Source organism: Dromaius novaehollandiae, chromosome 17, assembly GCF_036370855.1.
Source record: "Dromaius novaehollandiae isolate bDroNov1 chromosome 17, bDroNov1.hap1, whole genome shotgun sequence".
Lineage (NCBI taxonomy): Eukaryota > Metazoa > Chordata > Aves > Casuariiformes > Dromaiidae > Dromaius > Dromaius novaehollandiae.
The window spans coordinates 9,316,878-9,343,417 of NC_088114.1; the positions used below are offsets into that span (position 1 = coordinate 9,316,878).

Sequence of the window (26,540 nt, forward strand, 5' to 3'; positions counted from 1 at the left end):
TTGGCAGGACAACAAACAAAGCTTATGAAGTCCATGTAAAGCCACAAAGATCAAAATACTCCAGGATTCTTTTTTTTCCTGGTCCCGCCCCTTGGCTCATATTGAAATGGAAAGAAAAAAATGCAATGCCAAATGTTAAAAGCCTTTAAATAAAAACAAAAAGCCAGACCTGTTCTGCAAGGCATGAACTTTGTTTTCCAGCAGGTGCTTTCCATATTCTGAGTGTTTCAGGGTGGATGGTAATAGAAAAGGACCAAAACAGCAATGGAGGTAGAAATTGTATTCTGTATTCCAGGCTTAAACCAATCTTTGACTTTTGAAAGTGTCATTTAAATCAATTCTTACACTAATTTGAGTGGAATAAAGTACAGGCTTCTCATTTAAAGTACCTGGGCTTGACTATGGCTCAAGTAAAAAAGAAACTATATTCAAGTGTCTGCATCATTTGAAGACTAATTCTCCATCAAATGCTTTAGGTGCCCCACAGAATGTAGTACCAGAATAAACAGAAATTTACAGAGTCTTTGCTTTAGGAAGTAAAATTATTGCTTTTAAACTGAATTAGTTAATTCATGGTAAATATTCCAGTAAAAACAGCAAAACCTTATGTCAATTTAAGAATCTAGGGATCCTAACTTTTAGACTCATCTGCTAATTCACCTCAAAATTACAGATACATTTGTTGTCACTTGAATTACTGGAATCTAGCTAGAAGGAAAGAGGGCTCCTTTGTGACTTCCCTCGTGTTCCTTCCGTGTGTCCCAGCACGTCTGAGCAGACTTGCCTTCGTCCCATGCTAGTCTTTTGAGCTCACTTTTAATAACAGTATTGGCATAGGGAGAGGCAGTAAATAATGCTAAATTTTCATTTAAAAATGCATCCAGTTTTGGAGCCAGAATGTGCACCAGCACTGCTGCTATTGAAGGGTACTTCTTCTGGCTGTAGTAGGATTACAGATTGGCCCAAACTTCCTTAAATTAGCAATGATTGAGGGTTGGAATTTTATTTTGAGGAGCATGTGAACTGACCTAATTGTCGTCTTTCAGATACCAAGAAGCAGTTTGGAGGCATTAACATCCCCACCTCTACTACCAGAAGACTTTGTGACAGTTGACTTTTTCACACTAGAAAGCAGCAGACTGCTGGAGATCCTACATCAGCTCAGTGGATCTTGCGTGATTAATCACCAAAGTGCCAAATGGGTAAGTGCATTCCCCTATAAATCTCTTGCCCTGCTCACAGGATAGGTTCCTTTTCCTGCCTTCATTTTCACTGGAATCTGTCATCATTTGGAGTGAAATACATAGCAGACTCTGTGCACATCTGAGGAGCCTCGGAGTGAAACTCAGATGCCTTTGGTTCCCCTGTGAGCCACGTGGCTGCCAGTTGGCTGCAGCGTCTAGCTGAATCCCAACAGGTACCGAGCTCTCTCGGACGGGGCGAGGGTTAGTGGCTTGTGCAACGTGTGCATTCCAGAAATGCGGCTTAAAGGTCACGGCACTGGGGCAATCGTTCATTTATTATAGCTTGAGAGTCGGGAAGGATTCAAGACTTACTCCAAGAACAGGAAAAAAACAAGGGACAGGAAATGCAAGGCAGATCTGAGGGGGGAAAAAAGGCTTTCTGGTGAATTTATAATCCACAACTGACTGACTGACAAAACTGTTTAGTTCATCTGAATCATCCATTATGAAGGCTGAATTTCATCAATTAGACACAGATGTTCCCCTCTGCAGCAAGCTATAGACTCACAGGCTTTTGACAGAGGCACACAAAGAATTTGGCACATTTTTAATCTTTCCAAATGAGAGGTTGTTGTTTTTTAAAAACACTTGATATATGCCTACACAGATTAGTTCACTTATGAGCAGGGTGGATTATATTTTTTCAATTTTTTAATCTGATAATAAGATAAACCCCTGAGTGGGTTCATGAGAGGCACATCAGACTTGCATGGGCTAAAAGGGATTTCTTCAGAGGAGCTGCTTTTTTTGAGGCCAACAACAGTTACAGTTTCCAAGCACAGAAAGAAATGTGATTGGCCATGGTTACTTTATTGAAACACAAAATAGAATGGCTTGCCAGAAGAAATCTCAAGGTGTGAGGAAAGAATAGGTGTTTGTCAGGAGCTTGTGAATGGTTGTGCTTGGGTATGGGCTCCAGTAACAGAGATCCTTGTAACTTGAAAGGGGAGGGGGAGTATGAAACCATGACCTATTATATGTCGCAAGTGAAGAGCATTGGTTTATACAGCCCTGGAAGGACTAGATTGCCAGTTCTGTTCATCTGCTTTCCAGTACTCCCTTTTCTTGCTGGGAGTCGCAAAATTTTAAAACAGTTCTACTGAGCTGAACCTCCTGTCTGCTGTGGTCAGGAGCTTCCCTACCTGACTTTTGAATTAAGATAGTTAGGGAACAATATTTAGTAGATCGCAAAAAGGGAGAGTGACTCAAATCTCAGCTGTTGCTTCTTGGCCAGAAATACAGTGGGTTGGATATTTCAGAACATGCCAAGACACTGCATTCCCCCTTTTCACACTACACAACCCACTCAGAAGCTTAAATCTATTCCCATTACTAAAAATGCTCCCTTGTCACACACTTGCATGCCTCCTCCTATGCTGACATTTGGGCTCTCTAGGAATGAGTAGTTAACTTTTGGCACAAACTTTGATCTACTTGATTAAAATACACATATGTAAGGAGTTAGAAGGCCTCTGCAACAGGAAACATAGGGCTAAGGAATACAAGGCAGGACCGTGTGCTAGTCCCTCATAGGTGATTCTGGCAGTGGTGCCCTGACCAGGGGACTAATGCTGTTTTGCCCTCTGAAAATGTAGGTTTGCCACAAACCGTTGTGCAGTACAGTCATAGAGAAACTGAGAGTTTTCCTTAAGCATAAAGCTATGATGCGTTAGAACAGATGTGGCCACAAGTGACTGCAAGCTATTGTTCAGAAATCTCACTGCAAACACCAGCATTTGCTTCCTGAGGACCACCATTTCTCTCAGAGAAAGAGCAAACCCTTCATGTGTAGGGTCTGCAACACAAAACCAGTAGTATGTGATTTTTTTTAGTCTGGTGACTATAAACAGAAGAGCTCTTGAGAAACAGGTGGCACTAACAAAAAGCAGAATCCCCATGCAGGAAAGGGGGGAAAGAATAGCTTTAGCGAGATGAGAGTTTACTATAAGGCCCTACCAAGTATATACACAGGGAGGGAACAGTTATTGAGTAATATAATCATCAGCTCTGCTCTCCACTTGCATGACGCCTACAAATGTGGCCCTGGAGCCTTTGCATTATTCTAGTAGGAATACTGTCAGTGAATCAACATATTCTAAGAGAATCCCACCATGAGAAGAATTTAATTAACACCCTCTTTTTAATCACAGTTACTGCCAAAGAAGTCACTCGACTAGAGCTAATCAAAGTCATGCACAGAAACAAGTTTTTCATTTTGCCAGGATAAGACAAGTTCTTGCAGCACTTTTACATCAAAGCAGGGTGACCCTCCTGGCTTCTTCCACCAGAGTGAAGCCACATTCACCCCTTCTGCAGTACACGCAAAACCTGCAGAAGGTTCTTGCAAAAAGCCACAAATGGCATGTCATGTCAGCCTCCATCTGGCCTGCAAGAGCAGGGCTCTTTCATGAGGTGGTCTCAGCAGATGCTGGGTATCAACCTCTGCCTGAATCACTAGAAAGAGGCAGTCAGGACTCATATTTTCAAGCTTCTCTGCCCTGCCTCCAAGCAAGAAATGCTTTTGTCATGAGGCAATGCTGGGAGCCCAGAGGGATTGTGAGGAGGATGCTGTAATGTAGCTGGCAAGAGAAGGTGACGTGGCCATGTGGTTTTGCTTGTAAAGATACAAGCCCTGATGAAGAGTAGTTGAGACAAAGTGGTGCAAAATCCTGACGACGGAAACTCAGTCCATTTGTGCACATAGCTTTTGCTGAAGCCCAGGAAGTGAAGTAGTGATACATTTTCTACATTCATGTTAATGGTGGTTACAGGGAGCTGTTGTCTGCAGCAACCTGGAGGATGATGTCCTGCTTGCATCCCATGCACAATGCCAAAGGTTGTTTGTTTTTAAAGTGTATTTATTTCAAAGATGAGGAAGGAGGACATCCTGTCTTGATGTTGTCATTCCTCCAGGAGCACAATCTCAGATTGTCTGACTGGGGATCTATCCAATGTAGTTTGTTTTCTTTTATAACTTACCCAAGAAATATCCAGTTCTCTTGGTGCATACACAAGAATCAGAGTGAAAGCCCCTGCAGAGGAAACTGGAGACACACATTGGAGCCACTGAACTTCCAAGCCATCCTCAGGGGCCAAGCCACACACTTAATAGAGATACCCAGTTGCAGGCTGGCAAGGAAAAGATCTACAAAGATCAGAACCCACTTCTCTCTCATTAATGTTATGTGTGTCTCAGCTTCTGTGCATTTCTTGCATGTATTTCCAGTTCCAGGCAGACTTAAAAATGTCACTTCCAGTTCTTTTTACAAATGCCAAAGAAGGAATAATCAACTACATTTAAAACTGAATGAACATTTAATAGCTGCTGCATTTATTAGTCTCTTCAGAAACAGAAGTGTGTTATCTCCTATCCAAGTTAAAGGGTTTTTTGGTCTTTGCTTGAAGGCTGTCCTAGAAAGATTTAAAATCAGGGTAATGAGAACGAAGGTGAGTATAGAAGGTGTATATACAGACCTCAGGCCCTTAAAGAACATCACCCTGAAGTCTAAATATTTGGTTATGATCTTGTGCTTTTGACTGAAAGATTCTTTTATGTTTTGGCCTTTCCTGTAAAATACCCTATTATGTAAATGGCACCTTGGTGAATTTTTTTGAGTAGAAATGAGAAAACCCCCTCCCAGGTTAGATTTTTTTGTTTTGTTCTGTTTAACAATCAAAATCCACTGCAGCTGCCTGGTGCCAAAATAGGATTCCAGGAAGTATTTGGTAGTTCTATAGTAGCCTTATCCTACAGCTGACTCAACAGCAACCATAGAAATATGCAATTAGTTTTTGGACAGAAATGGATGCAGTCTTGTAATCCAAGATTTTTCAGTTTGGATGACTAAATTTAGTCATCTTAACTCACTGTAGTGTCAGTGTCGTGAAAATCCAGCTAGCATTACTTAGGATCCCTCACCCCTCCGAAATTAAAAACGTTACGTACACACATGCACATACATCTTTCTTTGAAAGAGTTGGCAAGGCTTTAAGACGACCTCATGAGCTCCTTCACATTTTATTCTGCCCAAGGGACCTCTTTAAAATGCTAGCTCCACCAGCATATTTGCAATTGCTCATAATACACAGAATAAGGTATGGTATCTTGGTTACTATATCACTTTGCCCTCCAAACATAGAAGGTTCATTCTGAGTTAAAGATCACTCAGACTCACTAGGATATTTGAACAGAGCCAACCATCTGCGATGAAATATGAACTGGCCTGAACCTTCAGCCAGAATAGTAAGAAAATACCAAACTTAAGGCTTTAAAAAAAGAAAAAAAAAAAAAAGAGAGAGAGAGAAAGAGAGAGGGAAGTGGTCATTCCTCACTCCTAGCTTAAGGGTGAAAAAACAAAATACAGGCATGTCTTTACTTGCTGATGTGGCAGGAACTAACTGCAAAGCCACCAGAAATACAATTCTTGTGGTTCCCAGCGGAAGCCTGAAGTTCTTCTCTCACAGTATTTCCAAGCTAGAGAAGTCTGTGCTTTTTGGATGCTTCAGATACAGGATCTGAGGAAAGACTATCCCAAGAGTAAGATATAAAATCCCAGTCTGTTAGATTAAAAAGTGACAAAGAGACCTATCCTTAGAACCTTTATTTCACTACCTGACTGATCTAGAGACCAAGGTTAGCAGGATTTTTTCCAAGTGCAAGACATAGTTAATCGGAGGCTTTATAAAATTAACACTCTACTGAATTTTGCATTTTCATCTCATCTTTTCGTGCAAGGCTTATTTTCTTCCATTTGAATGGACTAGATATAGCAGCAGCCCATCTAACCTATTTTTCCACCTGGCAGTAGAAGCATTCCTTGGAATGACTTGGAATCACCATTTCCCCCATCTGCCTAATTGCTTTTGCTGTTTAAAACATAAGAAAACAGCAAATGAAGACTCCATCTTGCTGTATTATGGCAACTCTTCAAGGATCTCTGGATGCTTGGAAGTAGTAGGCCTGACAGAAGTAGATCAGGACATAGGACTGACAGGCTATTGTTATAAGGAGAAAGCTGTCCCATTCCTGTCTCCTTCTTTAAATCTTTGACTATGATTTTTTTCAGACCGACCCCAAAAGAGGTCTCATCAGTTATGAGAGTATTCTGTTTGCTAAGAGATCTCTCTGACTCCCAATAACCCTGTCCCAATACAAACCTCTATACCTGCACGGATGTTTTATATTCCCTTCCCATTCCCTGAGCAAATTTACATAAAAGAGCACTGAACAGGGTTCAGTTGTAGGACTTTGAAACAGGGATGAACATGCATTTACTTTTAATACATTTATGGTATCGGTGCCGTTGCACTCATGTTTTTAACAAGGGTCTAACATTTCTAGAAGTAAGTGCAACCTGCTGGATTTAAGCAAAACCAAAACTGCATTTTTAACAGATGCTCTGTTATTTCAGTAGTGGTTAACAGCAGTTCCACCACATGAAAGTGATTATGGATGTGACATTTCCACTCTGCAAATCCCATTTCCAGGAAAGAACCCAACTCATCTCATATTCCTTCTTGGCACACATCAGATAGCTTTACAGGGCCCTGCTTTCTTGCCTATCACCAAATTTTCCACTTATTTTTCTCTGGTTGAAAGGATATTTGAAGGGAACAAATATGCAGGTAGGAAGGGAAGAGGACTGTCAAAACCTGTTGCTGCAGGAGACAACAAAAACAAAAATATTATTGGAAGAGTAGAGGAGGGAAGCAGGAACACAGTGCAGCAATTAGAACAAAGAATGTCAAGTCTGGACTAGAATTCAGGACTTCGAGACCCAAATGTGCCTCAGATTGCAGGCAAGCTTTTCCCCTTATTCTTCCCATATGTGACTTTGTTGCAACTGGGCCCTGAACTCAACATCCGAAAAAGATTGCTTGGAAGGCACTTTTTTTATTTCACAGAACAGGTAACCTGCTCCTCGTCTCTTCAAAAATCAGTGAGGATGCTAATGTTTGCATGCCCCTGGAAAAGGGCATGTAGACCCTGCCGGGCTGGAAGGAGGACGACAGGGCCCAGGAGCTCCTCATCTGCTCCCAGGTCTCAGAGGCCAGCTCTTAGCGCCTGCCCTTGGAGGGAGAAGCAGCGGCATTTCCTACCAGCTTGCCAAACCGTTATGCAGGTCATTGCCACAACAAATCTCTGTGAATCAAAGCAGCTGCAGAAGAAGTGGCAGGGTAAGGTCAGTGATCTCATTAGAGCCAGGAGGCCCTGGCCCCCCGGCCACCACGAGGTCCCAGTGCACAGCTGCAGTGTATTTTGATACCTGGCCTCAAGCAGATTGCATAATTGCACCATGAGGTCACCATCCCTCGTACTTGATCCTCTCTGAGAACAGGAGGTGGGGAAAAGGAAAATCGCAAAAAAACAAACACAGGCACTCAGACAACCACCAGACACAGCAACGTGCTCCAGCTTCTGTGGAGAACAACAGACCTCCTCATTTAACTCCAGAGATGCAATGGCTTTTTCTGCTTACAAAAAAATGCTTGTTCCCAGAGACACAAACAGAGGCTGTTTTCCAAACAATTATCCATGGAACAGTACAGCTTTCCATAGTATAATCAGCAGTACAAGCAGTCTGTGCATACATTGTAACGTGACATTTTGTATTACCCTGCAGAGCAACCAGGGAAAGCCAACCTAATGCTCCGTCTGCTTCTTTCAGGAGGTTCAGGTGAGAAGAAAAAAACCTTTGTCCATGTTAGGCCAGAGATGCCAACCTACACTATAGTAATGAGGAACAGGCAGAATTTTCTGCAGTAGCTACAGATACTTTGAGTATATGATATAAGTTCCCTTCATAAGGCAGTGAATGAAGATCACCCAGCTCTGGGTGTGGCGCTTTGCTGGCTAGTTTTGCTAGTGTCCCTCTACGCACAAAGCCAGAGATGTTCCCCGCAGAGGGAACTTCAGAGCAGGAGCTAGCGATGGTCTTAACAGCCTTTGAAAGAATGTGTTTCCCTTGCTCAGGAATGATGAGACTTTAAGGAGACTTACTAGCTAACTCAGTTACCCAAATTCTCATGGGTGAAACCTCTCAGAATATGGTAGTGTCAGGATATTGGAAAGACAATAAAAATGTCTTTTGCGCTTTCTCCCCCATATCATAAATAGGCTGAAATTTTAGTCCTCCCTGTTCAGTTCTTTAATCAAGATTGATTTGGATTAACCTACAAGAAGTCTTGCAAGTTATAACTAGGTTTGGCCAAGCCAAGTTCCCTCTCCTCACCCAGTTCTTTTTTTGCTTAAAATTTTTAAGATTAGAAGTTCTTTTGATGAATACTTTTTCTCTGGGCTTGGCAGAAGCCTGGCATTTTGTGGGTACTTTTGCTACCTATTAGTACGACAGTTTCCCATGTTGAAGTTAATATCATGAGCCTACCCTGACATTGACTAATTACTCAATGATTGCAGTATGCCAAGGTACAGATACACCCATGAAGAGGATAAAACATTGGCAGGAGTGCGAAATGCAGATAGAAATGCTCTGGAAGAGACCTAGGCCAAGACATAAGAGATTTCTAATTTTTCATAGATTTCAGTGATACTCTGACATCAAAATGCTCTTCTTAAAAACCAAGTGTCAGGTCCTATACTGAACTGTTCTCCATCCCTCACTTCTCCCCTTCTGCAGTCCCACATTGCAATACTCATTTCCTTCTTTTCATCTCAGTCCAAAAGGGAAAAAACAGATTGTTTTTCTATGAAATAATTTGAAAATCTATTTCCAATATGCAAATCCATTTCTTGGGAAGACCTACTGGACTAGGCAGTCTTCCCCTGGGGACTGCAATGATTAACCTAGTAAAGTAGAACTATTTTAAGTAGAAATCTGTCATTACTATCTCAGATAAATGTATTGTGCTAGGCTCACACAACAAATGCAAGTGAGGCATGTCTTCATGAGAGCACTCTGATCATTGGTTTTTCCCCTTTCATCCCAACATTAGCGTTTACAGCTAAGCATGCCTGCTACTTATCTACGATAACGTCCACCAGGGAGTGCTAGAATTCACATCAACAACTGGCTTTTTCTTGTAGACTTTCAGGCTAGTCTTTGAAGGGAAAAAAGAGTTAACTCATGTGACTGGACACTCAGCAGACAAATAGAGGGTGCAAGATGCCACATCGGATGTGAGATGCCATAACAAATAAGATCTTACGTCCATACAAAGCTGCCACCCCTGTTCTCCTTGGTTTATTTTTTTTTCTTTCAGAAAATACCCTCATTCAAACATATAAAAAAAATGTAAAGCTTTAGATAGATAAACAAAGACATCATTTAGAGTGTCTCCTCAGGCAAATAATCATGAATATGATGGGACCATCGTAAATCAAAGTAAGGCAGTGTAATGAAGAGTTCAAGATGCCATGATCATTTGCTTCAGGATTTTAATAGGTCAGCACAGGTCTTTTTTCACTAGAGCAAGTTCTAATTAACAAAGTGTACAAACACACCATAAAAAAAATTAACAGTAAATGGTAGGGCTGGCAGGAACTGACAGGGGTGATGCAGAAGGAGTTACCAGAAGATCAATCTGGTTTTCATTTTCTATAAATTGAACAGGCCAAAGCAGCTCAAATTAAAGAGTAGAAAACATGGTCAGATTATGTCTGAACTGCTTGGTAACCAGATGAAATGTGTAACAAACAAAAGCTATAGCACTGCAGTAAAAGAAGCTTGCTTGTACAGTTCAGTATAAAAGTCCATTGAGCAAGTTATGTATGTTCATAGGCATCTGTAAGACTAGTGTTCCCAAATTAGCTTTTTATATATACATATGTATGTATGTATAACCTCTCAAATACTTGGGGAACATTTAAATAATGAAATCCATATGTAGCCTAGCTGCCCAAAAATGCTTTGTTTTGTTTTAAGGGTACCAAAAACAGAAGAAAGGGAAACTGGAAGGCAATCCGAAACAAATTTTGTTGGCCGCTTCCCAGCAAATAAATTTTGATCTTTAAAAGCAAACAAAACACACACGTGTACATGTAAACTGGCCTTGCAAAAAAAAAAAAAAAAAAAAAAAAAGAGAGAGAGAGAGAGAGAGAGAGAGCTGTTTGTGCTTGGATTTCATTTTCAGCTGCATGACCCAGTTGTTTCATCCAGACACTTCAGATGTTTTGCATGTTGGATGTCTGTCGTACAACCATATGGAGAAGGAAACATTCCACATGTGAAAGCTAAAACCTGCAAATATTCTGTATTGCCACTTGGGTGCTACAGAGTTATTACTGAAACTCTTTGGGAACCGTGTTGTTATTTCGCTAAATGTCACTAGCAGGTGAGAGGACTTATGCAGGAGACACATGTAGTGATCCTTAAAAAGCAAACAAAAAAACCCTCCTTCTCCCTTTCATGCAAGAACTTGGAGTCAAAATATTTTTAACTAAGCTTCTAAATGAGACATTGCTACAACTGAGGCTGGTGATTCAGAGATCTGTTATGGTTCGAAGGCACATACTTAGTTTTGGATGGTATACAAACAGCAGCTCTTTTCCCCACCTCACTGTTCCAGGATTAGTCTCCTCTTGTGTGCTCTGTAAAGGGAAATTTCCAAGACTCCCACTTTGCCAGGATTTCAGAAAGCAGGATGCTTGTAAATTTTACTTTACTGCCTACACATAAGGAGAGACCGTGAAGGCACAGCAGGGAGGGTGTGGGAGAAAGCAGAAAAAAAGTATCACAGGTACTGCAGCCAGAGGAAAAACTAAGCAGTGGGTTTGTTGTTACAGGGTCCCAACCAGTGAGCGGTTTATTTTTCCAAGTAAATCTGCTTTGCAGACATCCTTTCTTCTTCATCATTCAACTTTTAACCAAGAAACCTGGAATAAGTTACTGTTGATTTTAGAGGCAAATCAAAGTGTTCAGCCTACTAAGCTGGCATTTAAAGTTAGTCTTGATGAGCAGCTCCTTGGGGCTCTTATATTCAAATAGTGAGGTCTCAGATCCACCTGAACTGCTCACAAATGCAGATGTATAATACCGGCAGGAAGACAAGAAGATAAGCAGCCTGTGCTTCAAGTCTTAGTTCTAACAGCAAAGGCTCCACATTTTAAGTCAAACCTAGAAAAAAAAACTTTTAATAAAAACTTGAACAATCATTGAAAACAGGAGGGTATTTACTAACCAAGGTCAGGAGAAGGCTGTGTTTAGGTAGAATAAATGGGTTAGATCTCCCATTGCTAATCCCAAAGTAAGTACAATGCAGGGCTGGCCCACCCTCCTTGGAAAAACTGAGCAATCATACTCCTCCGATTTGGGTAAGGTTGGACTTTTAGTCATATTCCATCCCAAATCTCCTGTATTCAATAGCTGTCCTTCCTGGCATCCTTGGCACCTGACACTTCCTACAGACCTACTACTACTTAAGAGAATAACAAAACACAAGCAGTATGGAAATGGATCCATAAGCGATCAGTGAACTTCCAGAAATCTCTTCTTCAGACCTCACAGTAATTCTGAATGGATGCTTGTACTTGCCCATTTTGTTTAGGTGGTTTGATGTTGCAACCTGGCTGCTAACATAAAGAAATGAGAAGAATAAAATACTGGATGAAAATGAGATAGCACAGCAGGTTATGGCTTGCATGTGGCACATTTGCTTTTGTTTTGGCTCTTTGAACACCACCCACCCCTGCTTTTTACTCAACTGTAATGGTGCTGCTGTACTCCCCCAGGACCAAGGATTTCACATAATTTAATAGTTTCTGTAATTAGATATTTGTGAAACTCTGAAATCCTCTGATGAAAGGTGTTGTAAAAGTATTACCAACTTTTCTGCTATAAGAGGACTCCACCCAAACCCAAGTACAGATGTTGTCCTCAATGTACATCATTACTAATCTGAGTCAGCAGTACTTATGGTCTGATCTAAATCCTCCTGAAGAGCTAGAAGACTTCTGTGAGCTTTGGTAGGGCCCCAAGAATCCTAGAAAAGTAACCGGCAAATCAGCCTTTTCTCCTCTCAAAATTTGGACCTCTTTTTCATTGGCAGTGACATGAGTAAGGGTATTCAAAGCGAAGCATAAGGCCATTTGCTGCTGAAAGCTTGTAAGAGGAATTAGAATGTTCCTACATCAAGTCCAAGAACTAAAGTTGCCAGTAAGGCTTTTCTCAACTTTTGTATAATCGTTCTACATATTAATCCAAGAACCTACAGTGCCCTGTCCCTACGCCACCCTTCTCCTGTCATGGATTTGTACAAGTAAAAAAGATGGGTTTTTTTTTTTATTTAGTACTTCTCATACTAAAGGAAGGACCTAAAACATCTCAAAACTTAGCTGGTATTGTCATCTATATCTAACCATCAAGTTGGATATTTATTATTTAATATTCATAGACCTGAGATATCAGTGGATAGACTGACCTTGTTATAATAATAGTGTGGAAAAGGAAGAGTCGCTATACCAGACCTAATCTTTGGTCTAGCTACACCACTGCTGGGTAGCCACTCTCTGGTACCAAAAATGCCACAGGCTCTTTTTTTCAGAAGAAAGGGAGGCAGGAAGAAAGAGACAGCCAGATGAACAACCACCACTCCTTGCAAAGAAGCAAGTGAGAGGGGAAAAAAAGAGTAATTGTTTGCTGGCTACCACAGGAAAGATTGTTTGCTGGCTCTTTTTAAACCAGTGCAACAGGATTGTTCACGTCAACCTACTTAGAAACAAAAATGACTTCAGGATTTTCATCCCAAGGATGAATGGATGGCGTCTCTAGCTGTACAGCACTCCTTTAGCTCCTTCAGCACAAAGATTATCCACATCGTTCCAGAAATCTTCTGCTACTGGCTTACTTCTCTTACCTTGGCTACTTCTTCCATTGCTGGTCTTGGAAAACAAGAGAATTACGGTTCAGCTCAGAAAAAGAGAGCGTCCCATGTGCTGTGCAGGACTTAAGGCCAGCCTCATCCATCTTCTCAGCTTTCGGCTTCTCCAGTAATTAGAATTATTAAGACTAAAACACTGTGGACATTATTGCTGCTTAGCGTGAAGTTAACAAGAGAGAGCCAGATTTACAACATTCTGGCCAGACAGAGAATTGAAAAAAAAGTTACAAATGATTGCCCAGTTCCAGGGATACATACTCCAGGATCTTATTTCGCCAGAGACTCCACGTGAACTTTAGCCTCCAGGAGAAATCCGCCTGTATTTTTCTAATTGAAATACCAGTCAGACCAGTGGCGGGATGCAAACTAACATGCATGAAAAATAAAGGTTCAATGACCCAAATCAATTATGTTTTAAGGGCACTGCTCTGGACTCAGTAGGAAATATTTTAAACAGGAAAAAGAACTAAATGGGATCATTCATTGAACTGACCTGGAAATGAGACAGAAATTTGGTAAATAAGAAGTTCAGTACAAGCCAGTTTTATGTACCGACTGTAGTGGATTAAAAGAAAAAGAAAACATATTTTTTATACTCAATTAAATAATGCTTCAGACTCCTGGGTACTAAAGTGAGCAGTGCAATAAAACAAAGCAATTCTCATGCCTTCCTTGAGCACAGGCAGCGTAACACAGTTTACTTCTAGATATAAGAAAGCAGTTTATAGAAATCCCAGAACAGATCTTTTTTTTTCAAATAGGACAACCTGAAGCTCTTCTGTATAAAACAGAAATAATAATTTAAAACAAATACAACTTCTGAAGATCAGAACCAGCTATTGTAGCTGGATTTTTATTTTTAAGCACATACACAGAGGTAACAACTCTTTTACTTCAGGGTGTGTGAATATAGCCATTTCCCAAACTGGCCAAACTCCCAAACTGTCCAGACAGTAAATATCTGCCAAGGTATATCATAAACACAATAGGAAGCAGCTATGGCAATTAATCAAGCTCTAAAGAAAATAGGAAAGACCTATCATTTTCTACTCCTAAAGCACCCAGTACTTTTACAAACAGTATAGTGATTAATAGATACTAAGCTCATTGCCAGCAAAACTTTCAGATTCTTTGAAGGTGCCTTGTTTTTTTTCTTGACTGGCTTAGTTTCTTGAGACAGAAATACAGCCTTGTGTGTGTATACAGTGCTTTACAGTGAGCTATAAATCATAAACTACCTGGACCTAAAAATCCTGTTAAAGCATTAGTAAAATAACCCCCACACACCTGGCAGCCAGGATTGGAACCAGATGTGTACTACAGCTGGTAAAGAGTAGGGCTTCTGCTATCAGAGTCCGAGCCGGCTGTACTTTTCCAGTACAGCAATTGTTGGGAGAGACTTGATAAAATTATCTTTTCTGCCTCCTGTTTTCCTAAGGCAGAGGGTGACAGGCAAGATACGCAGACCTATTGTGTGTCATTTGTAAATGTTTGAGAATTTCCATGTCCTTCCCCCCCAGTCAGCAGTGCATATTTTGCTGCTCCAGTTGCGTAATTTACTGATTCAGCTGCATGCTTGGTTGATCTGGCAGGAGGCTAGTGCAGTAGTTGAGATTCTGGATACATTGCCAATTGTGCAGCGTGCTTTGTTGATCAGAGCCGTAGAATTTAATAGCTGAAATTTCATACACTTTACTAATCAGGCCACATTCTTTGCTAATTGAGGTGCATATTTTAGTAGATGATTTTTTTTCTTTTAATACTTCACTGATCTTGGGAAGGATCCTGCTCCCTCTGAAACCAGCAGGAATTTTGCCATAGTCCTCAGTGGGAGCAGGATTAAGACTTTCCCTAGACGGTCTAGGATTGCTGAAGATTCCTTCTCTTAGAAAGAACAACAAAGGCTTCATTTTTTTAAGCCAGCAAGTGAACAGAAGAATACCAGATGAAGGATGGCACTGGCATAGAGACCTGCTCTATAGGGATGTCATTAAACAGATAATATTTTATGGACACACAAAGAACTGGAATTTTGGCTACGTTATTCTTTCATCAGGTTTACTTTTTTCCTTCAGGATAAACAAGCTACTCATCTGCAGATCTTGTTCCATCTGATACAGACACACAGGAGGAAACATCACACACCCTATCTTCAAGTTTTCCTTCAGTTGATCTAACCCCTATTTTTGTGTTGCTGTAGTACTTTGTAAAGGATGCCAGAGAGAGGGAGAGCTCTGTTTCTCCACAAAGCAAACATGTTTCCAGCATCCATGCTTCCCCACAGCTTCCCCAAGCTCCTCAACTCTGCCCTGCGGAGACCACCTTCCTGGATGAAAAGAGCATTTCAGTCTCCTGTGCCTCATGCAGACTTTGCCCTTCCCAAGGGAGTTCCTGTGATGTTTTTACACTGTTAACTCTAAGCCAGAAGACAATTCATTTCTCATAAATCTTTGAATACCTTATTCCACTGCTAACTTGAACTAGATTTGAACCAACAGCCTCGAGTAGGATGTGTATTTTTTTTGCTAGCATAGTAACATATTATCAGAATCTAGCCAAAAAAGATCAAAAGAATGAAGCCTACACAGCACACTGCAGTCCTTGACGAGCACAGAGCAAGTGCGGCTTAATCAAAAAAATAACAAGAGCAGGGAGCAAGAGATGTACATACATGTCTGTTTGCACACACACATTTCACTCTGTCGTATTTAGGAAGATAAGCAGTAGAAAATGCCTGTTTCATTCTGCACAAGAAATTGTCCTGCACGTTAAGAGATTCTACAGACAACATGTGATCAAAAGAATAATTGCCATGAGAAGAAGTCCTGCCTGGGAAAGTAAGTGGGAGGCAGTTTCTTTTCTGAAGTACTGCTCATCAATACTTAACTAGTTCAGATACTGCCTGACAAGAAATCAGACAATCCCGATTTCAGAATGAGAGAACAACAGAAGTTGGATAGGAAGCATTGAAAAACTTCACCGGCCAAATATAGTAGAGCTTGCCGACACATCCTCTGTGTCCCACTGCCACCACTCACACCCCAAGGCACACCACACAGCTGGTATTTGTTCCACCTCAGGACTGTACAGGCAAAATTACAATAAAACTAGCACAGGAAGGATGTACTCATTTAGGGCAGCAAGCATGTTATGTCATTTAATAAGACAGGCATGCAGCTAGAAGAGGCAGTTGTTCATCTCCACTAACAAAACCAACAGGAGAAAGTAAGCTTACAGATTATGTGAGGCAATTCTGAATTAAAAGAGAAACAAAAGACAAAAAGCTGCAACCATACGATTCAATACATTTAAGCGTGCACCTTTGTAAAGTTAATACTTAGCACTTCAGTAGCACAACTGTGGCTTAATTAATAAGTTTTCAGTGTTTTCCTCGCCAGGATTCCAGAGTGAGGTAAAACATCTTCGTTCCAACCGCAGTGTCGTTGCTGTATTCATATGTGCTGTGGCAGGGAGTCGGTGCAGCAGGTAGAATTACAGTGCTGTTTTCCACTAGGAAAAGCAACTCTTTTTTTAAGTAGCTAAACCTAAACTTACGGAAAATCACTTTCTCATTGTATAGTGGCTCATCTTTTACACATCTGAGGCTCTGCACCAGGAGTATCAAACCCTGCTCCTACAGGGGTTTGCAGCTGAAGTCCCAGTCCTTGCAGCGGGACCGGGGCAGCAGAGCGGCAACTGCCCCAAGTCACGGAGCCTCTCCGCGCTGCCCGCTCTGCCTTGCCACCGCCGCCCCGGTCCCGGGCGCTCACCGGGTGGGTGGCAGCCGGTGCCCACATCCCTGCCCTGAGAGCGGCACTCGTCCTTCGCGGCAGGTACCTGCTCTGCGCGCGACGGCCGGGCGCACAGGGCTGCCGATCCCAGGGACAGCGACACGCCGGTTTGGGTCCCTCGGCTCCCCCCGCTGCCGGCGCCGTAGGGCCAGGGCTCCGCCGGCTTCTGCCGCACGGGCTGTTGGAGCGGTTTCCGCGGGGCTCGCGCGGCATTTCGGGTTCGGCCGCACCGCGGGGGAGCGGGTGCCGCGGCCACAGGCCCCGCAGGACCGTGCCACCGCTGCGCGGGGGGCTCCGCGCAAGCCGCCCCGCAGAACCCCCCCCCCCCCGCGCCCTCGCCCCGCGGAGCCGCCGCCGCCGCCGCCGGGGTTACCTTGCCGCCCGCCCCGCCGAGGCAGAGCATCGCCGCCGCCGCCGCCAGCACGAGCCCCGCGCGGGGGAAGCTCCGCGCCATGGCGCGGGGCGCTGCGCCGGGCCGCGCCGGGAGAGCCGGGAGCGCCGTGCCGGGAGCGCCGAGCCCCGCGCCGCGCCGCGCCGCTGACAGCGACCCCCCTGCGGCGGCCTCCCCGCCCCTCGCCCCCTCCCCCGGCCGCCGCCGGCCCCTGCCCCGCCGCGGGGGCACCTGCGGCGCGGGGCGCGGCGCGGCCGGGGGGCGCGGCCGGGCGGGCGGGGGCGGCTCCCCGCGGGGGCGCCCGGGGCGGCCGCGCTGCCGGGAGCGGAGGGCTGCGGTGCCGGCAGGGCGCTGCGGCTTCGTCCCCTCGGGGCTCGGGCGCCCGGGCGGCCGGCTTGAGCCCCCTCCCGGGGAAAGGCTTCCCCGCCTGCCCGGGGCGCGGGGCCGCAGGGCAGGGGCGGCCGCGCTGGCGCCGCAGGAGCCGGCAGCCCCGGGCAGCGTAGCCGGCCCAGGCTCTGCGCCGGAGCCCCGTGAAGGGTGGTGGGGAATCATCAGAGGGAGCGAGAGGGGGAAGAGGGCTCGGATCTTGCCCAGGAGGAAAAATCACCCCAGCTTCGGCTGAGCGCGGAGCAAAGGGCAGCGGGGGAGCACAGCGATGCGTCCTGGGGAGCCAGAGAGCGGGAGCTGCACAAAAACCAGCAGTCAGGGAGCAGCGGCCGCTGGATCTGATCATAGGGATCCCGTCTGGGGAGCCGGGAGGGCAGGGGAGACTCCTCGTTTCTGGTTTTCCAGGTGCAGAATCTCTCTTGCACCCTGTCCGGTTGCAGCGACGCACCGCAGTGAGTGTCGGGCAGCCCCACAGTCCCAGCAACAAAAAGCAATTCTGTCCTGGCAGGTGGCAGTAACATGATTTGTTATCTGTAGTTAATTCTCGTCTTCTGTAGGAATTGCAATAATTTACTTTAGAAGTAGAAGGACTGTGGTTCTCCGATTGGAGCTACCTTTTTGTAGCTCTTACCCCCTCACAGTAAGGGGCACATGGAGCCCTCAGAAACCCAGCTCTAACTGTGTGGCATTTGAGGGACGTCTTCTGCCCATTGGCAGGTTGTTACAGGGTTTCTTACACCACTCCCAGGAGATTCCAGTGCTACTGGTTACTGGAAAAGGGACGATGGACTAGCCCAGCTGTTGGGCTGCTCTGGCATGGCAATTCCTGAATTGCTCTTTCCCAAAGAGCAGAGGTTACCCTGGTTTTCAGAGGACGATGGAATCAAGGGAAAATGCCTGGATAATACCTTTAGCTGGTGTCCAGGAGGGTGCATACAATAAGCATCAAGTTGGAGGAGTTATGTCTAAGAAATCCAAGGGATTTTTGGCATAAATGCATGAATGTACTTCGTATTTGACTTTACATATTGTCGTCTCTTCACTGTGTAAATCCGAACTAATTTATTGAATTTACACCTTGCAATGGAAACATCAGAGGCTAGGCACGGGCCCCGAGGCGTCACTCTTGCATTCAGTTCACCCCGACGCTGAGCCAATGTGTAATCCAGGGCTATTCACCTGCTCTGTGGATTTGATGTCCTGTCTGTAAAAAATAATGCTTAGCTCTGAAACAGGTGAAAGAGATAAGACCCACAGAATCCTTTTAGTGCCTCAGAGCTGAAGCTGCCTGTTATCACCTATTGTACAAACGAGGGACACCTAGAAAAAAAAGGACATGATTAGCCCAAGGCTCGGGAGGAATCAGGGACAGGACAGTTCTCTCCTCTCTTGGACCATGCTACCTCCCTGGAGAAATTTGCATTTGCTGGAAACATCGCATGGAAGGGTACGTTAGGATCACCTTGGTAGCTTAATTGGGTTGCTCATCCTACTTGCACTGAAGGCACCAAATGCAAATGAGTCTCTGTGTGGCCAGTTCATATTTCACCCTTTTAGTTCCAGGGCAAATTCTCTGAAAATGGTGTTCCTAGGCTATGATCTTGTCAGTCATTTACTGTTGTTGCTCATGTGCAAATTTACATTTTGTTCCTCCTGTGTAACATTTCTTTGAGTTACCTATCAGGTGAAAAAGCACATATAACCACATTATACCTGGTCTGAATAAACACATAACCCAGGACATTTGGCATCTCTGGCAGGAGGGTTTTTCTACGATGGCAGGGATTTCTCCCAGCAGAAAACTTCTGCCTGAAGGGCAATCTGGTCTTCATAGCACAGGGCTGTAGTGCATTGCTTCTTTTAAAACTCGCAGTTAAATCTCAGGGCAATATCACCATAAATGCATGTTAAGCTTTGAAAAATCCCCGAAATAAGAAATCTACTTTTTCTTTCCCCCACGCAAGGCTCAGTGTGACAGAAGTAAATACAGAGATTCCGCCTGCTGCTTCCTCATGTTAATGTATAGTTTTTGAGGACTTAAGTCAAGGACTGTCTAGCCAAAAAGGGTATTCAAAAAGTGATTTTTCATCTTGTGGACAGGACTGAAATAATAATATAAAATGTCTAAAGGAAAGAGAGAGAACATGCCCATGTCTAGCAGCACAGCTCTCTTTTTAAGGACCTTACATCCCTGTTAGTTGGATTCCTTTCCAGGGGTCATCTGAGTGCAGGCACCCGTAATCCTTTCAAGGCAAATAGGCTGCTGTGGGTTCTGCTGCACTTCCAGGCTGTAGCCCTTGAGCGTGTACCACGGGCACAAATATAGGCTGGTTTCTCCTGCTCGTGCTTACTCTCTTCTTGGAGCCTTGTGATTGCTGTCGGTAAGTCTGTGCTCTCTTATCTCAGCAGCCCTGTGCTAGCAAGACCTGAGTGCGCAACACTTCTTCGCTATGGCTTGGCCATGACTTAACATCTGGAATTAAGACTCAAGTTGAAGGGGTCCATGCTCCTTTGGTAAGGCCTTCTTGGTGCATGTACTGTGCCATTTGGGGGGCTTTTGCACTCCTGAAGCAAGCGCTTCATTTCAGTGGAACAGTGAAATTTAGGGAGTTAGTGGGTAGCACTTCGGAGTGTAATGGCAGCACTTTCTTGGCCAGTAGCCCCAGGCTGGGAAAGTCAGTTCCAGGAAAAATAAAAGAAGTAGAAACTTACTTGCAGGCTGACAGCAAAAATCATTTATTGTGGGAAAGCTAAGCTTAAACCTACTAAAAACCCAGTAATTTCTGTCCCTCCCTTCTTGCCCCAGAAACACTGACACATGGAGAGAGAACTTTCTGAATTTACTTCCTTAAATATGTCAGGCACCTTGGTCCTGAAACTACCCCTCCAAGCCCAGAGAGACTATGGGGGAATGTTGCACAGAAATTAATGCAGCTCTTAGTTTCTGCTCTTCAAAACACCTGGTGTGGCCAAACCAAATCCAGCTTTAAACAGGAGGAGGGCATTGGCAAGATACTTCCAGTTACAAGGCCTTAAATCTTTAGTTTATCCTCTGTAAGCAAGAGTTCTCATCTGAAAACCTTCTAGTGGCGCAGAGCTGCTTTTTATACTTTCCCAGCCTTTTTTTATGTAGACCAGAGGTTGATTAAATCCATGCCATTGTATCGGACACCACAGTTACATCTGAGTGGCGCCCCTGTTTATAGAAATGAATCAGGAAAGTAGCACTTTAAATACTTGTCCATGCTAAACTAGACACACTAAAAACTGTTCAGATAGAACGGGGTATAAATGTTTTAAAAATATAAAGGTAAAGTCTTTAATAAAACACATTTCTGTAGACTTGAATTCTAGTTCCATTGTCTGTATTTAGAACAAATGTATTTTTTCCCGGGGGTGGCTGTGAGAGGGGCGCCGGATGCCTGCGCCTGATTGCCGTCTGCCAGTAATAGAACTATTTGTATGTGGCTAGGACAGGTTTCTTTTTTAATAAAGTTTTTGCAGACTGAGTGACACCAAATAATAGGAATATGTAGGCAGAAAACCACGCAATAAGCACCAGGACCTGGAACATGGTGGTGTCAGTGGTTAGAGAACAAGCTCTCTGCTAAAGAAGTATTTAGAAAACCACGCCTGCAGCTGTGATAGCTGCAGCTGGAAAGCGGCTGGCACGGTCCTTGCGCCGTGCACAGAGCGCCACCCGCTGCCTCTGCGGTGTGGAGCCTTCCTCTCCTGCCCGCTCTTCCTCTTTCGCTAATGCGGGTATGGACACACAGACACACAGAGCACACTGTTATATACGAGACCCTTTCCTCAGGAATGCTTACTTTCTTTATGATTATGGAAATAGGCTGAAATTCTGCAGATCCACGTGGATAGACTTGCCGAATGTCACAGAACCGCTGAGAGGTCCAGTTCTCCGCTCAGCCAGCGCCATAAGAAAAGGTGAGGGAAGGGAAACAGTAAGTAAAGGAGCGATGTTTTCAGCTGAGGTTACTGCACTGAGTTACAAAAATACCCTGATGGTTAGGTAACTCAGCAAATGGACTGTCATCCACTGCTAATTTCATTTTCCCTGCTCAGTTGAGAAGAAATGTTTTCTGTTCACAGCAGAAAATTTTTATATTCAAACTTAATCATATTAATTTCTGAAATGAATTAAGTCTCTGATTCAGGTTTTCAGACTGAGCATGCATTGGTTATTTTGAATAGATCATATGAACAGAAGAAATTGTTAGCTACCTGTTAAAACACGCTGTTCACTTACGACAATGTTATAAGGGGTTATGGGAATGTATAATAACCGAGTCCTTTGTGGCCGTACAGATAGATGCAATTCTGCCTCACTGCAACTCTGCCAGAAAGGTAAATGTTACTTCAGTTTCCTGGAGAGGAAAAGGGGAGCTCCCGTGTGGCTAAGTATAGTTACATGTCAGCATCATCTGCCACCAGATGACTATCTGGATATTACAGAAGTGACGTGAGTTCAGCCCATGTTCTTCAGTAGGGGACTCCTGCAGAATCTTGATTTCCTCCTGCGAACCTCAGAGGCCCTGCGTGATGACTTGCTCTGCCTGAGGAGATCTGAGTGAAATCTAGACAGAAGACTGCAATTTCCATCTTGAACTTTGCCTACAGGGATCATTTCAGATCCTCTCTCTTGTCAGTACTGGTAGCTCAGCTCTTTAATTTGGTGTTGTATAAATTTTTTTGCCAGAGCACAGATAAATAAAGTGGCCGTCCCCTTTTAGGGGCCAGGCCTTGTGGGTTCCCGAAAAGGACAATTCCTATTAAGGTCAGAGAGTGCGTAGCTGGGGAGAAGGCAGCCTGACAGCCCTGGCATGTGGTCTGGGAGCTGCATGAAAGAATGCCGCAGCTGGCTTTAGTTAAGGGAGTAGTTGTGTTACCTTTTGATTTTTATATTTGCGGAATAAAACAGAGCTCTGAGAGAGGAACTTGAATAGATGGGGGGATACGCCGCTGGCTCTTTCTCTGCTGGAGACAGAGACGAGCAGCTTACACAAACAAGTCTGCTGCAAATTTACAGGAACCTCTACACTTAACTGCCTCATTTGTGTTAGTGTTTGACAATTTTCCTAGCTTTTTAAACAACTAACATGACAGTCTGTTGCTACAACCTGTGTTGCTGATGATGGGTATGTTTTGGTGGGAAGGATCCTCTCTGTTTCAGGCACCTCCGTGCTGTTGTGCACCCCGAGCTGTGCTCCCTGGGCAGCAGTCTCTAAACCAGTGGTTATTCCTGCAGCAGAGGTTCTTGCTGTCATGTGGCAGACTCACAAGTAAAATCAGAGATACTTTGAGCGAGCTTTACCCAAGCAATAAATTGTCTTAGAGAGATGGGATCAGAGTCAAGAAGCAAACATAGATAAATATTCAAAGCGAAAAGCTACGTTAGTGACTCATCAGTTCTTAATTTGAGTTCTCTGAAAGAGGCAAAAGTCCTACTTTGTACATTCTTACAAGAAAAGCTAACGAAAAGAATGAATGAGGACTAGACATTCAAGTTTTCCTCACCATATTGTCCTTGACATCCTTTGTGGAAGAGCATCCAGTGAAGGTGACTACTAAAGAGTTTGAAACGCACTTATCTACACTCAAGTTCTCAAGGATTCCTCTCAAATCTCAGCAAAGACGCATCTTGTGAAGGCCACTTTCAGCGCAGAGTCATATATATTCCACGTGTGGTTTACAAGCTCAGTGCCAAACATCTACACCCAATCAAGAAGGAAGGACAAACTTCAGTTCATATTGGGTACTGCATTACAGCTTGAGATTTCGCCGTTATATAGGCATCTGGATCAGATAACTGAACTGTGCACTTCTGCGGTCTTTATTTATCTGTCATGTATTTCATGGAAATGTGAAGCAAATTTTTAAAGAAAAGATATTGTATAATCAGGTATCTTCAAACTGCAGTGCTGCATTATCACAAAATAACGACTCAGATTTGAGAGGGAGTTGTTTTATGACATCTGCTGCGTCCATCATTTCCTCTTTCTGCTGACCAGAAAACTAATGATAATCTGTGTGAAACAGAAGTTTCTATAAACTCTACCATTCTTCTCCTGCTCCAGAACAAAGCAACCCGGAAAAAGGCTGCTAGACTCTGCACTCAAATATCCTTCGTTTAGACACAGATTCATATTGATCTTTTACAGAGACTGTATTTGTGTTTGTCAACAGTAAAAGGTGTTCTGTACTTTTATTAGCCAGGTCCTATCATTCAGTAATTTCTCTAACAAAATTCTGCTGGTGCACAGACTTCACAGCCCTTTTCCATCACGCTCATTGACTCCCTGTCTTTGGTCATCTTGTTTGACAGCTTCTCTCAGACCCATGCTTTCCTATTTTGCAAATAGTCTTCTTCCTGAACTAGTTTGTAAAGTAATATTCTCTTCCAAATCATGCCCTGGGGGTTACCTCTACATAATGTTTACGGGAAAACACCCAGCCACTATCATTAGCAATGTATCAGAAGCTTGGTTAACAGGTTTGCAATTGATTTCTTTACACAATTTAGACTCGCTGATTGTTTAGGCTTAACTATCTTCTTGACTTTGGTTTATCAAACAGTCTTACATCCTCACAGAGAAATGCCTCAATGGATTCTTGTTCATACTAAGGATAATTTGGGCAGGTTAATAAAAGAAAAAAGAATTGTCATACCTAGAAAAGCTGACTTTTTATATGGCAATTATATTTAGGGTTACAGCATGATGTTGGAAGGCACTTATTTCATTATGAAAATTAAAACATTCAGAGAAAATGGACAGTGATGTGACCTTTTACAAAGATACCTGTTTTTCTGTCCATATTTACTAATCCAGGCTCCTGGTCCATACGGACAGTCTAGCAAGCTTAGTCATAGGAGCAAAAATCTACCTAACCAATAAACTCTCCAGCATCCCCGAAATAATCCCAGGCTATAATATTAATGGAAAAAAAATGTAGAAAAGCAAAGAACACCAAAGTAAATGTAAGAGGAAACAGTCCTAGGAAATACCTCTCTGGTGAGACAGTTCCCAATATCCCACGGTACTTCTGAGACACCCAGTGCTAGAAAGATGCTGAAAAGTTCAAGGATTGGTTTAAGAGGAAAAGGTAAAGGAAGCCAAATATATGTATATGGCATCTTGCTGGAATATCAGTATTTGAAAATATTTTAAGAGTAAAAAAAGGAAAAAGATCACTTATAAGGACATAGCTAGTAGTAATGATATGAAATAAAGGAGGAGTGTAAATTAGCTGTTAGAAAAGGTGTCTGATTAAAGAGATATAATGGACTGAGGAAAAATTTCTCAGGAATAAGTGAACCCATTGATGGGACCTTGAAAGCTTAGCAAGTTGGTCATCAGGAATACAGCAAACACAGCGACTTGCCCTCTCTTTACCACTTCAATGATACGCAAGACATTTTATTGAACCACCTAGACTCTAATCCAGCAAATGCTAATGCTTATGCATGAACACGAATGATCCGGATGTGCTCAGCGTTGCTAGTGTGTGAGAAGTTAATGCAAGTATACTGCAGGGCTGGGGGCAACGGTGCCTGCATTAGTGTCGTAGTAGGGAATGGGCCGAAATTGGTGGAAATAATCGTCCTTCTGTTGAGACTGACAGAACAAGCAGTTTAACTCCTTTTAGGAGTTTACTCCTTAGGGTAAGATGACTCCCTGCAAAACACAGCATGCACCAACGACCTGCCAGGAATGGAACAACACAGAAAGCAAAGAAAACGTACACAGCGATGTAGGGTTTGGGGCTGTTTTCATGGAATACCGTAGGTATGAAAAAATACCCACAAACAGCTGAGATCCCTCACTGACTTTTGATACTGGACTGCTGGAAACGGAGGCACAAGGCGCCAGCACGGACCCAACATCTGCCTGGATCCCCACTACGTTCGGAAAGATGGCACTTGGTAGGTATTGTTTCCGAACGTGATTGTCTCAGAGGAGCTCCGACGCCACCGGTTTTGTCCTCCCACGGGGAGCAGCGCCCCAGACGCAGGCCGGGGCCGCACGCGGTGTCTCTGCGCCCGCTGCTCGCCAGGTCTGGCGGAGCCGGAGCACGGAGGCCGCGGTGGGGCACGGTCAGTCTCGGGGCGACGCCGCAGAGTGCAGACTTCTGAACAACGATGGACTCGTTCGGAGAACGAATTCAAAGGTGCCCTAAGCGGCACCCAAACAAACCCCGGGTTAACGCCGCTCTTGGCAGGGGTCAAAGCTGGAAAGCGCCCCAAAATTCAAAACCTCTCCCGGGCGGGCGGCTCTCCCCGTACCGCAAAGCAAGTTCTGCAGGGGCAGGGGACCACGGCCACAGCGAGGGCGCGGGCTGTAGGCGCGGATATCGTTGCGGCGCGTAGAGCAGCTGCCGCCGCTCCCGGGGCCGAGGGGGCCGGTGCCCCGGGGGCTCCCCTCGGCTCGCTCCGCCCCGGCCGCGCCGCCCCTCAGGGCCCCCGGGTCAGGCCGGGCCGGGCCGGGCGGCGGCGGCGGGGAAGGCCGCTCCCCGCCCGCTGCCGGAAGGGTCCGTCTGGAAAAGCCGCCGCCTCTGCAGCGGGCCCGGCGGCAGCGGCCTCCTGTTGGGCTCCGCCCGGCCGCCGCGCAGCCCCGCCGAGGTGCGCGGTCGTGAGGGGAGGCGAGGGGAGGGGAGGGGAGGGGAGGGGAGCGCTGCGGGGCGGCGCGGGGCCGGGGCGGCGGCGCCAGGGCCAGCTGGGGAGGGAGAAGCGCGTTGCACCGCCCGCCCCCCCCCCGCCCCGCCCCTCCCCTTCCCGCGGAGGCAGCGCCACGTCTCGGGCAGGAGCGCGGCGCCAGGCGGCGGCTGCAGGTCTGCGGGGTCTGGCCGGCGGGCGGACGGGGCGCGGGGGGCAGC

At 44.6% G+C, this 26,540-nt stretch overlaps 2 protein-coding genes and 1 long non-coding RNA gene across 9 annotated transcripts in view; 2 read left to right on the forward strand and 1 right to left on the reverse strand.

The window, feature by feature from the left end:
- The window catches only part of LOC112987133 (uncharacterized), a 35,030-nt gene extending 17,636 nt beyond the window's left edge, over positions 1-17,394 (reverse strand). Inside the window, exon 1 of the mRNA XM_064522095.1 lies at positions 17,244-17,394. Within this exon, the coding sequence (XP_064378165.1) occupies positions 17,244-17,324 (81 nt within the window). The 5' untranslated portion in view covers positions 17,325-17,394. The remainder of the gene's footprint in view (positions 1-17,243) is intronic.
- The window catches only part of LOC112987134 (uncharacterized), a 30,029-nt gene extending 5,370 nt beyond the window's left edge, over positions 1-24,659 (forward strand). The window contains exons 2-4 of one of the 3 annotated variants that reach the window (XR_010392053.1): positions 1,047-1,202; positions 20,055-21,593; positions 21,975-24,659. This is a non-coding gene — a long non-coding RNA (uncharacterized LOC112987134). Of the gene's footprint in view, positions 1-1,046; positions 1,203-20,054 lie in introns of all 3 variants that reach the window. The other 2 variants (XR_010392054.1, XR_003260209.2) reach the window with 2 other exon arrangements.
- A 1,749-nt stretch (positions 24,660-26,408) lies between these two features.
- Positions 26,409-26,540, forward strand: part of GOLGA3 (golgin A3) — a 29,622-nt gene continuing 29,490 nt past the window's right edge. For 4 of the 5 annotated variants that reach the window (XM_064522096.1, XM_064522099.1, XM_064522100.1 and 1 more), the window contains exon 1: positions 26,409-26,495. The gene's annotated coding sequence lies outside the window, so the exon portion shown is untranslated. The remainder of the gene's footprint in view (positions 26,496-26,540) is intronic. The other variant, XM_064522101.1, reaches the window with a different exon arrangement.